Raw genomic sequence first — 13003 nt, 5'->3', positions numbered from 1 at the left:
TCACACAATCCACAGACTCCCCTTCTCTGCTGATTGTCTTAGACCTTTTTTTTTCACTTTTTCCTTTGCAAAACTCTTTGTTTGATGTGTCATATAATAAATTAAACACTCTCAGGACAGGTACAGCACAGGGTTAGATACAGAGTAAAGCTCTCTCTGCACTGTCCCCATCAAACACTCCCAGGACAGGTACAGCACGGGGTTAGACACAGAGTAAAGCTCCCTCTACACTGTCCCCATCAAACACTCCCAGGGCAGGTACAGCACAGGGTTAGATACAAAGTAAAGCTTCCTCTACACTGTCCCCATCAAACACTCCCAGGACAGGTACAGCACGGGGTTAGATACAGAGTAAAGCTCCCTCTACACTGTCCCCATCAAACACTCCCAGGACAGGTACAGCACGGAGTTAGATACAGAGTAAAGCTCCCTCTACACTGTCCCCATCAAACACGCCCAGGACAGGTACAGCACAGGGTTAGATACAAAGTAAAGCTTCCTCTACACTGTCCCCATCAAACACTCCCAGGACAGGTACAGCACGGGGTTAGATACAGAGTAAAGATCCCTCTACACTGTCCCCATCAAACACTCCCAGGACAGGTACAGCACGGGGTTAGATACAGAGTAAAGATCCCTCCACACTGTCCCATCAAACACTTCCAGGTGAGGTACAGCACAGGGTTAGATACAGAGTAAAGCTCCATCTACAACACTGGCATCTACCCGACAATGTGAAAAATTGCCCAGGTATGTCCTGTACACAGAAAGCAGGACAAATCCAATCCTGCCAATTACCGCCCCATCAGTCTACTCTCGATCATCAGATAAGTGATGGAAGGGGTCATCAACAATGCTACAAAGCAGCACTCGCTTAGAAATAACCTGCTCACTGACACCCAGTTTGGGTTCCACCAGGGCCACTCAGCTCCTGACCTCATTACAGCCTTGGTTCAAACATAGACAAAAGAGTTGAACTCCCGAGGTGAGGTGAGAGTGACTGCCCTCGATATCAAGGCAGCATTTGACAGAGTGTGGCATCAAGGAGCCCTAGCAAAACTGGAGTCAATGGGAATCGGGGGAAACTCTCTGCTGGTTGGAGTCATACCCAGCACAAAGGAAGATGGTTGTGATTGTTGGAGGTCAGTCATCTCAGTTCCAGGACATCACTGCAGGAGTTCCTCAGGGTAGTGTCCTCGGCCAAACCATCTTCAGCTGCTTCATCAATGACCTTCCTTCCATCATAAGGTCAGAAGTGGGGATGTTTGCTGATGATTGCACAATGTTCAGCACCACTCGCGACTCCTCAGATACTGAAGCAGTCCATGTCCAAATGCAGCAAGACCTGGACAATATCCAGGCTTGGGCTGACAAGTGGCAAGTAACATTCATGCCACACAAGTGCCAGGTAATGACCATCTCCAACAAGAGAGAATCCAACCATCGCCCCTTGACACTCAATTGCATTACCATCACTTAATCCCCCACTATCAACATGCTGGGGGTTACCATTGACCAGAAATTGAACTGGACTAGCCATTTAAATACTGTGGCTACAAGAGCAGGCCATAGGCTAGGAATTCTGCAGCGAGTAATTCACCTCCTGACACCCCAAAGCCTGTCCATCATCTACAGTCAGGAATGTAATGGAATACCCTCCATTTGCCTGGATGAGTGCAGTTCCAACAACACTCAAAAAGCTTGACACCATCCAGGACAAAGCAGCCCACTTGAGTGGCACCCCATCCACCATCTTAACATAGAAAATAGGAGCAGGAGTAGGCCATTCAGCCCGTCGAACCTGCTCCGCCATTCATTATGATCATGGCTGATCATCCAACTCAATAGCCTGCTCCCACTTTCTCCCCATACCCTTTGATCCCTTTCACCTCAAGAGCTATATCTAACTCCTTCTTGAAAACATACAATGTTTTGGCCTCAATTACTTTCTGTGGTAACAAATTCCACAGTCTCACCACTCTCTGGGTGAAGAAATTTCTCCTCATCTCAGTCCTAAATGGTCTACCCCGTATCCTCAGACTGTGACCCCTGGTTCTGGACTCCCCCACCATCGGGAACATCCTTCCTGCATTTACCCTGTCTAGTCCTGTTAGAATTAAACATTCTCTCCCTCCACCACCATCACACAGTAGCAGCAGTGTGTGTACCATCTACAAGATGCACTGCAGCAACTCACTAAGGCTCCTTAGATAGCACTTTTCAAACCCACGACCACTGCCATCTAGAAGGACAAGTGCAGCAGATAGATGGGAACACCACTACCTGGAGGTTCCTTCCTAGCCACTCACTATCCTGATTTGGAAATATATCGCCGTTCCTTCACTGTTGCTGGGTCAAATCCTGGAATTCCCTCCCTAACAGTACTGTGGGTGTACCTACACCACATGGGCTGCAGAGGTTCAAGAAGGCAGCTCACCACCACCTTCTAAAGGGCAATTATGGATGGGCAATAAATGCTGGCCTAGCCAGCGACACCGACATTCCAGGAATAGCTTTTAAAAAATTGTCCCATTAATGTACCTCATCCTGAACAGTGCCCCCACTGCCTAAGTTTTGAAATATGGCTTATATCCTGTACGCACATGACCACAAACCCGCACACTCACTACGCATGCACACACTCGCACGCACACATACATTCACGCATGAGCACACATTCTTAAGTGTACACATACAAAGCGTGCATACACACTTGAATATACACACACACACTTAAGCGAGCCCACATTCACATACACATGCACACACTCACATACAGGCACACACTCCTGTATGCACACTCAAGCACACATAGGAGCAGAGGAACAAAAGTAGGCCATTCAGCCCATCGAGCCTGCTCTGCCAATCAATTAGACCATGCCTGATCATCTACCTCAACATCACTTTCCCACACCATCCGCATATCCTTTGATGTCATTAGTGGCCAGAAATCTATTGAATCCTGTACTGAACATGCTCCATTGAACAGCTCTCTGGGGTGGAGAATTCCAAAGATGTATGCACACACACAGGCACATGCACACGACCCCTCACGCCTGCACACACTCGCACAGTGCATGTACTCATACTCACATACACACCTGCTCAAACACGCACACACTCACACATGTGCACAGACACACACAAATGCAGGTGTGCGCACACTCAGGTGCATGCATACTCAGGCACACGCACTCTCAAATGCATGTGTACACACTTATACACGCACACATTCCAGCACATATGCTCACCATGCATGCACACACTCACATGCACACACATTCCCACATGCACGCATACACATTCAAACTCACACATCTGCACACGCTCATGTGCGCGCACATTCACGCATGCACACTCATGCATGCACACACACTCATGTGCTCACACAGTCATGCACACATGTACATATGACTGACCTTTCAGTAGAACAATCATTCATCCTGTTTATTTCTCCACACATCCTGCTCAACTTGCTGAGTATTTCCAGCACTTCCCTCTTTTTATTTCAGGTTTGCAGCAGTTGCAGTGTTTTGCTGGTGCACATACACTCGCTGCCAGAGTGAAGAATGGGTGAGGTTCTAGAAGGCGGTAGGTGCCGATAGCTACTGTTCCCCCAGTGAGAGACACTGCCCTCTGGGGAGGATTTGGAAACTAAATACATGCATTTTTCTTTTAATAGATTTGTTTAGCAACAAAGGCCTGTTTGACAGTGGATTCTCTGTTTGCAATTTTCACCTGTAACGTAAAACCTCCCCTCCTGCTCCGTGTGTGTGTAACCGGTACCTTCCCCTCGGGAAACACTCTGACAGTGACAGTTAGAAGCAGCACCCACTTTAAATAAGCAGGAATGCGTCTGGGACTCCCAAAGGAGGGCAGCCGGAACACAGAAAAGACCTGCACACACTAGCTGAGGTTACCCTGTCCACTGACGAGTCATTGTGAACGCTCAATGGCAGACAGATAGTGGAATGGCTGTTGGTGAGGGGCAATAGGATGGTGCCTTCTACAAATACCCCTCCTGAAGGACTCTCTCACACATACGCACATTAAAAGCCGCACACCAACCTACATCTCCTTGATATTACTTCTTATGGACATTTCTTGATGACATTAACTGGCTTTGCAAGAAGCAGACAACTGTTGAATGAACTGTGTCCAATTCCCCAGAATGCGATGTATGCAAACCCGGAATTTAATGAATTCAATCCAGGTTAATGAGTGGCACCTGCTCACTGAAGCTGAAGGGGTTATGACACAGCTCACCTCCCATTACATCCTTTCCCAGCCTCTCTCCAAAAAAAACAACAGGGAGTGAGAGAGAAAGAGAAACAGAGAAAATAGATCAAGAGACAGAGAGATAGACCAAGAGACAGAGACAGTGAATGAGAGAATGAGAGACAGACAAAGAGACAGAGAGATAGAGTGAGAGAGAAATTTAGAGAAAGAGAGAGAAACAGAGATAGAGACGGGTAATTCTGTGATTCTATGAGACACAGAGATAGAATGAGAGAGGGGCAGAGAGAGAGAAATGGAGAGAGAAATGAAGAGAGAGAGAGAGAGAAAGACAGAGAGAGAGACAGATGCAATGAGAGACAGAGTGAGAAACAGTGTGAAAGAGAAATCACCAGAAAGAGAGGGAAAGAGTTGCACAGTGAGGGAATGATAGATGGAGACAGAGTGAAGGCCACAGAAAAATAGGCACACTCTTAGATTTACTGACAGAGATTTAGAGAGACAGGGAGAGACTGAGAGAGGCAGAGAAAGAGACAGACAGACACAGGGACAGAGAGAGGCAGAGAGAGAGAAAGAGAAAGGGGAAAGAGAGAGAGAGAGACAGACATGGAAGAGCAGATGCACAAATGCAAATATCGAGACAGAATGAAATGGAAATTAGTCAGAGAAAGAACAAAAGAGATATCAGGAGAGATAAAAAAGAGTGAAAAACTACAACAACTTTTATTTATACAGCTCCTTGAACATAGTAAAGCATAACAAGGCGTATCATTGGTTCACAATGTACAGGCATTTGACACTGAACCACTTGGGGCTGGTGAACAAAAGCTTGGTCAACGAGGTAAGTTTCAAGGAATGTCTAAAGGAGGAGAGGTGAAAAGAGAGGCAAAGAGGTTTAGAGAGAGAATTCCAGAGCTTGGGGCCCAGGCAGATAAAGGCACGTCCACCAATGGTGCAGTGGTTAAAGTTGGTGTTGTACAAGAGGCCAGAGTTAGCAGAGTGCCAAAACCTCTAAGGGTGGTAGGGCTCGAGGAGATTGTAAAGGTATGGAGGGGAAGGCCATGGAGGGATTTGAAAACAAACATGAGGATTTTAAATTCAAGACTTTGCCAGACCAGAAACCAACATCAGTCAGCGAGCACAAGGGCTGATGGGTGAATGAGAGTCAGTGCGGGTTAGGACACAGACAGCAGACAGTGAAAAGAGAAAAAGACAATGAAGGAGAAATACACAGTGAAGGAGAGAAAGAGAGACGGACAGATAGAAGGTAAATGCCCGATAGGCGACAGCATGAAAGATACAGACAGTGAAAAGAGAAATGGAGAGAGAGGGCGAGCGACACACAGAACTGCAAACGAGTCACCCAAATGGAGATGGAAAGGGAGGCCAAGAGGAAAACAGAGAAGGGGGAGAAAGAGAGGGAGAGACAAAGAGAGAGGAGGAGACAAAGAGATGGAGAGGCAAAGAGAGAGGGAGAGAAGAGAGGAGAAACATGGAGAACGCAATCCAAATAAAGGGAGAAACAGAGAAATAGAGAGATCGCAACCTTGGTGGAGAGATTGAAAGAGACCCAGGTGGAGAGAAATAGAGCGAGAGAGAAAGATACAGAGAGTGAGGGGCAGAGAGTGAGAGTGAGAGATGGAGGAGGAAGAGAGGGAGAGGGAGGCAACAAGAGGGGGTGACAGAGACATAGGAAGTCAGAGAGAGAGAGAGGGCCAGGGTGAGAGAGGATCAGAGGGAGAACCAGGCAGGGAGATAAAGAGAGGGAAAAAGACAGAGGGAACATGAGAGACAGAGCTTGCAAAAGTCAGAGATCACGAGAGGGTCAGAGTTGAAAAGTAGGTAAGCGTTGCTAAACCTGTATTGAAGCTTGGTTAAATCACACTTGGAGTGCTGTGTGCAGTTCCAGTCACCATATTATAAAAAGGATATAGTGGCACAGGAGAGGGTGCAGAGAAGGTTTACAAGAATGATATCAGAACTGTGTGCGGATACATATCAGGAAAAGGTTGACAGGCTGGATCACTTTTCTCTTGGAAAAAGAAAGCTGAAGGGTGACCTAAATGATGAAAAGTTTTGATAGCGTGGATAGAGGGAGAATGTTTGCTCTTGTGGGGAAGAGCAAACTAGAGGACACCAATATAAGATAGCCACCAAGAAAGCCAACAAGGAACTCAGGAGAAATTTCTTCATCGTGACAGTGGTGAGAAAGTGGAACTCACTGCCGTTAGGAGTGGTTGAAGTGAATACTATTGATGTATTTAAGCACAAGCAACCTGAGGCTACGGTCATGGTTTACTGAGCAGCAGTGATCCTCGCACCCCAAATGCTTCAGAGACTTGGACGACCTACAGCAGGAACCTCAAAGCACAAGGGAAGTACAAACCAGCAGGGCCTTTGCAAGATCCTCCAAATCCAGTGGCAAAAAAGGTGGTCCCACAGCAGCGTCCTGTCACAAACCAACTCGCCCAGCATCGAGGGGCTGATCACTCAAAACCAGCTCCGCTGGGTGGGTCATGTCCGTATGCCTGACTCCAGACTCCCAAAGCAACTGCTCTACTCAGAACTCAGTCATGGCAGGAGACGCCTGGGAGGACAGCGGAAATGCTTTTGGGATGTCCTCTAAGCCTCCCTGAAGAATCAAACATCCCAGCTGACTCATGGGAGTCCCTGGCCTGTGACTGACCAAAATGGACAAGGTTCATTTGGAAAGGGAGAGGGCGTTTTGAGAGACCTCATTGGGCATGTGCGGAGGTGAAGTCAAGGTACCGGAGGGAGCACACAAACTTCCAAATGCCTCCTCTACCCAACCCTTCAAGCACCACCTGCCCCACATGTGACAGGGTCCACAGATTGCGCATTGGACTTATCAACTATCGAACCAGCGTGGAAGCAAGTCATCCTCAATCCCAAGGGACGGCCTAAGAAGGGAGATAAGCAGATGAGGGAGAAGGGGATAGATGGTTACGATGATAGATTTAGATGGGGAAAGGTGGGAGGAGGCTCAATACTGACATGGGCTGACTGGGGTGAATGACCTGTTTCTGTGCTGTACCTTTTATCTAATGTTATATAAGAGACAGAAAGCACAAGAAAGACAAGAGACTGAGTGAGAGAACAAGCGACAGGGAGAGCGAGACAGAGACAGATAGAGCGAGACAGGACCCAGGTGGAGAGAGACAAAGAGAGCCAGAGACAAAGAGTGTAAGAGGCAGAGAGGGACCCTGATGAAGAGTGACAGAGAGAGTCAGAGGGGGAAGGACAGAAAAAGAGACACCCAGGCAAAGAGAAACAGAGGGAGACAGACAAAGAGAGAGAGAGAGAGATTCCTGGAAAAGGGCGACAGATAGAAATCCAGGCTGAGAGAGAGAGACAGAGAGAAAGGTGGCTGGGGGTGGGTGGGTGTGGAGAGAAAGAGAGATAGATGCAGGCAGAGAGAAATCCAGATGGAGTGAGACAAAAAGAGACAGAGAGAGGGAGATGCAAGAGACCCATAGAGAGAGAGAGAGAGAGGGAGGCAGGGGCAGAGACAGAGAGACAGTGAGGGAGAGACAGAGAGAGAGAGAGAGGAGTGTTTCTCCTGTGCTCGCCAGGACCCCAGTCTCTGATGGGATGAATATTGCAGCCTGAGTTCACACAATGTACAAGCCAACCAGAAACATCGAGAAGCGCTGTTAGCCACAGCACCGGACACTGGAAACTTTTCTGGGAACAAGGGGGGACCGGGAGGCTGAAGACTGAAAAAGGTGTCTCAGAATTGTGTTTTCCACTCTGCTGCTCCTTAAACGTTTTTTTTAAAAAAAGTCTGAGTCCTGCTAATAACGAGTTGTTAATTTTTTTTGTTAGCAAGAGGGAAAGCGTTGTTTATAACCCACTCCCTTAACAAAAAGCCTGAAATCTCCACAAGACAATTGTTCAACTTGACCTGCTCCCTGCCTCATCAATGAAATCAAATCTTCACACAGAGGAACAACGGACTGGAGATTCTGTTAAATATGTTTGGAAACTTGAAGGCAGATTTACCGCGATTCCGAGAAGAAAAAGGTTTTAAAAGTACACTTATTAAAACAATCCTGATCGCGAAAGATTCTGACTGAAAGCCCCACGGGCTATAACCGAGACAGAAACACACTTGCAAACAGTTTGAAAGTAGTTTTTTATATATATATATATATAAAACCGTCTCTGCTCTCTCCCAACATTAAGCACGCCAACTTTGACCGCGATTTAAAGTGTATAATAATGAAATACAGCGACACAGACCTGAGCTAATACATATTGATCCAACGGCGAACCAGAAGCGAAACAATGCTGTGTTCATGATATATCCCGGAGCTGGACAGGAATCCAAGTCATACCAAAACCACGACCAGAATGAAAACCTCTTCGAGTCCTGCAGAATCCGGCACTCCCACAAACAGTAAAATATACCAGACAGTTTGCTAAATGCCTTAGCCCCACATCGCCAATGTTCAGCAAGCCTCCTCTTGACAGTATGGTACTCAAAAATATTTCCACTTCGGTGGGGGGGGGGGGGGGTGCAAGGATATATAAATACAAAAATATATGTGTGTGGAAATCTGAAACTTTCTCTCTCTCTCTTCGAAATGGTGAAAATTCCCCCCACCGAGCTGAGGTAGTTTCACTATTCCTCTGAAACAGAGTCGGGAAGGGGGTTTCCTCTTGCCTCTCTCTGGATTTTGCTGCTATCCTTTTTGTGTAGCTCTGGGATCCCTGCTTTCTGCCGCTTCCCTCTCCTGTTCAGCTTGTTTTGCCCCTGTATAGTGCAAATTGCTCTGAAAGGCTCCCAGCAGATTTCGCACACACTCAGGTGGCCCATACAGGCTTTTTTTTTTGGTGGGTGAGGTGGGGGAGACGTTCCGATGTCCTTCTTCTGTAAACACAGACACAGGTTTTCCAACAACTTTTTTTTTTGTCTGTGTGTGTGTGTGTGTGTGTGTGTCAGACTGGTGTGTTTAACTTGCTTTGAAAATTCTCACCCACCCCCCCCACCCCACCCCCCAGCCCCCAAACACACACACACACACACACACTCGACCCTCTGGTAGGTCTCTGACAAATAATTAGTGATGAGATCTCTATTCTCCCGGCCAAACACAAAGAACAAATTGGAAGCAACTTTTCGCCCGCTCTCTGTTCACATCCAGGCTCCCAGCAGTCGCGTATTTCTCTCTCTCTCTCTCTCCCTCTCCCTCTTCCTCTTTCTTCAGTTTAAGTGTGTATCTGGGACCCAGCCGAGCCTCCTCTTCTCTCCTCTCCCTCCTCCCTGTCTCGGTTGGTGAGGGGAGCGAATGGGAAAGTTCAGGTCGGTACAGATCAATGCTGCCGAGGTCGATCCTCCCATTCCTTCCCCACCACCAATCGGAGAGCAGCCCAGAGTTCAAACAGAGAGAAAATAATCAAACATTATTTCGCCAACAATTATGGAGCGGCTAGAAACCCAACAAAGGCACTTACAGCACACACACTTAAAACTCATACCCCAGACATACACTCACACACACACTTAACACACATTGATACACTTTCAAACACACACCCACTGAATCACACATCCATTCAGACTCAGACACAGACGACTCATTACACACACACACACACACACACACACTCAGACTCAGACACACACCCACACTCACATATACCCAACACACACTTTCATACACCTTCACACACACACAAACACACAATTACACAAACAAACATTCAATCACACCAACACTCCACAGCAATACTTATACTCACACATACACACAGTCACACTCACAGCCACATAAGCACACAGTCACAGAAATGACATACTCATGCAGAAGCACTTAGACACACTCAGACACACAGATACAGGTACACACGCTTACACTCAAACCTGGAAATGCTCTCACATATGCACCCTCACACATATTCTCACACACATCCTCATACGCACTCATACCTACACTCACACACAAATATATCATTCGTTTGTGCATAGTCACAAACAGAAATAAACACTCAGCAATGTACTGAAATACCACTAAGAAACACACACAATTCACACTCATATACATTCATACATTAATTTACACAGGCATATTCACAGTCATCACACAATCATTCGATCACATACACACACTCAGTTAGTGTAGACCCACATACACAGTTACCCAGTAAAGATCCACATAGATTCAGCCAGTATAGATTCACACACACAGTTGTTCAGTATACACTTAAATACACACACATAAGCACACAGATAGAGACACACAGATATATGTCATGCTTTTCTGTGTTCTCACCGACATCATGCCCTCAGCTGTCCAGGCTCCACACTTTGGAATTCACTCCCTACATGCGAGCATCTACCTCAAACTCCCTAAATTTCATCTCTGTAACTAACCTTTCGGTCACCCCTCCTAGTCTCTCTTCAATTAGTTCAAGAGCCAATTTTCCTTCTTCGTCATTTAATCTGTTTCTGGTTTTAATGGAGAAATGGTGATGAGGAAATTCCTTCAAATAATACAGGATCTTTAACATGTTGACAACTAGCTCATCACTTCCTCAATGGTGACCCTCTGACAGTGCAGCACTCCCTCAGTATTGCCCCTCTGACAGTGTAGCACTCCATCAGTATTGACCCTCTGACAGCGCAGCACTCCCTCAGTATTGACCCTCTGACAGTGTAGCACTCCATCAGTACTGATTTTTCAGTAGTGCAGCACTCCCTCAGTACTGACCCTTCAGCAGTGCAACATTCCCTCAGTATTGACTTTCCAACAGCGTAGCACTCTCACAAAACTGACCTTCCAACAGCACAGCACTCCCTCAGTACTGACCCTCTGACAGTGCAGCACTCCCTCAGTACTGACCCTCTGACAGTGCAGCACTCCCTCAGTACAGACCCTCTGACATTGCAGCACTCCCTCAGTACTGACCCTCTAACAGTGCAGCACTCCCTCAGTACTGACCCTCCAACAGCGCAGCACTCCCTCAGTACTGGATAGATTGGAGAAGTTGGGGCTGTTCTCCTTGGAGAAAGTAAGATTAAGAGGAGATTTGATAAAAGTATTCAAAATCACGAGGGGTCTGACAGAGTGGATAGGGAGAAACTGTTCCCATCGGTGGAAGGATACAGAACTAGAGGGCACAGATTTAAGGTGATTGGCAAAAGGACCAGAGGAAAAACCTGTTCATGCCGTGAACAGTTAAGATCTGGAATGTTCTGCCTGATAGTGTAATGGAGACAGAGTCAATCGAGGCATTCAGAAGGTAAATTGGATATGCACCTGAAGAGAAAACATTTACAGGGCTATTGAGATAAGGTAGTGAATGTGACTGGCTGAATTGCTGCAGCAGATGGGCAGAATGGCCTCTTCCTGTGCTGGGCCTATTCAATGATTCCATGACCCTGCAATTCCCTCTTAGGATATTCATCTGAGTTATCAGAGTCTGTCAAATTACATGCCTGCGAAGTGCCTTGGGTATCTTACTGTCCTAGAGGTGCTATATAAATGCAAGTTGTTTAATTCTGGAGTAGGGCTTGAACTCATGATCTTCTGGATGTTACTCAGAGTGCCAAGTCAAAGTGAGAGAGACAAATTGAAACAGAATGTTTGTAGGATGGAGAGAGAGAAAGAGAGAACGCGTGAATGAATTAGGGAGCATGAGTCTCAGTAATAATGAATGGAGAGAGGGAGAGAGAGACAATGCATGAAGGAGTGGGAGAATGAAGGAAGGAGGGAGAACGAGTGAAAGAGAGGACTGTTTGAGGAGGGTGCATGTGTATGGGAGAGATCGAGACACACACTCACACATCAATCTTTCTCTCGCTGTGTGTAGGTGCAGAATACAATGAGAAAGCTCTACTCAGTCGCTGTAAACATATCATCAGTTTATGGTCAAGGTATTAGATGTGTTTGTACTCTTAATCCCTAGTATCCCCTGGATTGAAAGATACAGTCTTAATAAGTTATTAAAATGCACTCACAGAGCACTCAGTCATTCTTTAGGGTAGTCTCTTATAGCCAGTGAGGATAGAATTCACTCTGAACTGTTCTGGGTTGCCCAGACTGTTATCCTCTCGCTCAGTACAATTTAAAATGCACAAGGGGTTTCTTCCTCTGTCTATCCCTTCATCCTTTCCAAAAACCCTCTCTTTGTGTTCAGCACCGTGCTTTGTTTTAGCTGATCCCTTCTCCCCCTCTTCTTAGTCCATCCCTCAAAATCGAGGGTGACTTGCTTTCACTCCACTTGGACAGTTGCTAAGTCCAATGTGTGATCTCCAGACTCTGCCACACGTAGGGCAGGTGGTGCTTGAAGGTTTGGAAATCTGTGCTCCACCTCTCTCTCGCGCCTCGACACATCCCTGACAAAGTCTCTCCATGTGTTCAGTGCCGTGGCATTTCAGTCGGTCACAGGCCGGGGACTCCCATGAGTCAGCCGGGATGTTTGATCCTTCAGGGAGGCTTTGAGGACATCCTGAAAGCATTTCCGATGTCCTCCTGGGCTTCTCCTGTCATGACTGAGTCCTGAGTAGAGCAGTTGCTTTGGCAGTCTGGTGTCAGGCATACGGACATGCCCCACAGACTATGCTGGGCATATTTCCTTTTATTCATTCACTGGATGTGGGCATCACTGGCATTTATTGCCCAACCCTAATTGGCCTTGTTCAGGGAGCCTTTAAGAGTCACCAACATTGCTGTGGGTCTGGAGTCACATGTAGACCAGACCAGGTAAGAACAGCAGATTTCCTTCCTTAGTGAGCCAGATG

At 46.8% G+C, this 13003-nt stretch overlaps 1 protein-coding gene across 4 annotated transcripts in view; it reads right to left on the bottom strand.

The window, feature by feature from the left end:
- The window catches only part of robo1 (roundabout, axon guidance receptor, homolog 1 (Drosophila)), a 439384-nt gene extending 430167 nt beyond the window's left edge, over window positions 1–9217 (bottom strand). For all 4 annotated transcript variants that reach the window (XM_041211417.1, XM_041211420.1, XM_041211419.1 and 1 more), the window contains exon 1: window positions 8500–9217. In XM_041211417.1, coding sequence (XP_041067351.1) covers window positions 8500–8557 — 58 coding nt within the window. In that variant the 5' untranslated portion in view covers window positions 8558–9217. The remainder of the gene's footprint in view (window positions 1–8499) is intronic.
- Between the last annotated feature and the right edge of the window lie 3786 nt (window positions 9218–13003).

The sequence above is a fragment of the Carcharodon carcharias genome, chromosome 18, assembly GCF_017639515.1.
Source record: "Carcharodon carcharias isolate sCarCar2 chromosome 18, sCarCar2.pri, whole genome shotgun sequence".
In the NCBI taxonomy this organism is placed as follows: Eukaryota; Metazoa; Chordata; class Chondrichthyes; order Lamniformes; family Lamnidae; genus Carcharodon; species Carcharodon carcharias.
The sequence above is the reverse complement of the archived record's forward strand: the minus strand, read 5'-3'. Positions and strand labels throughout refer to the sequence as shown.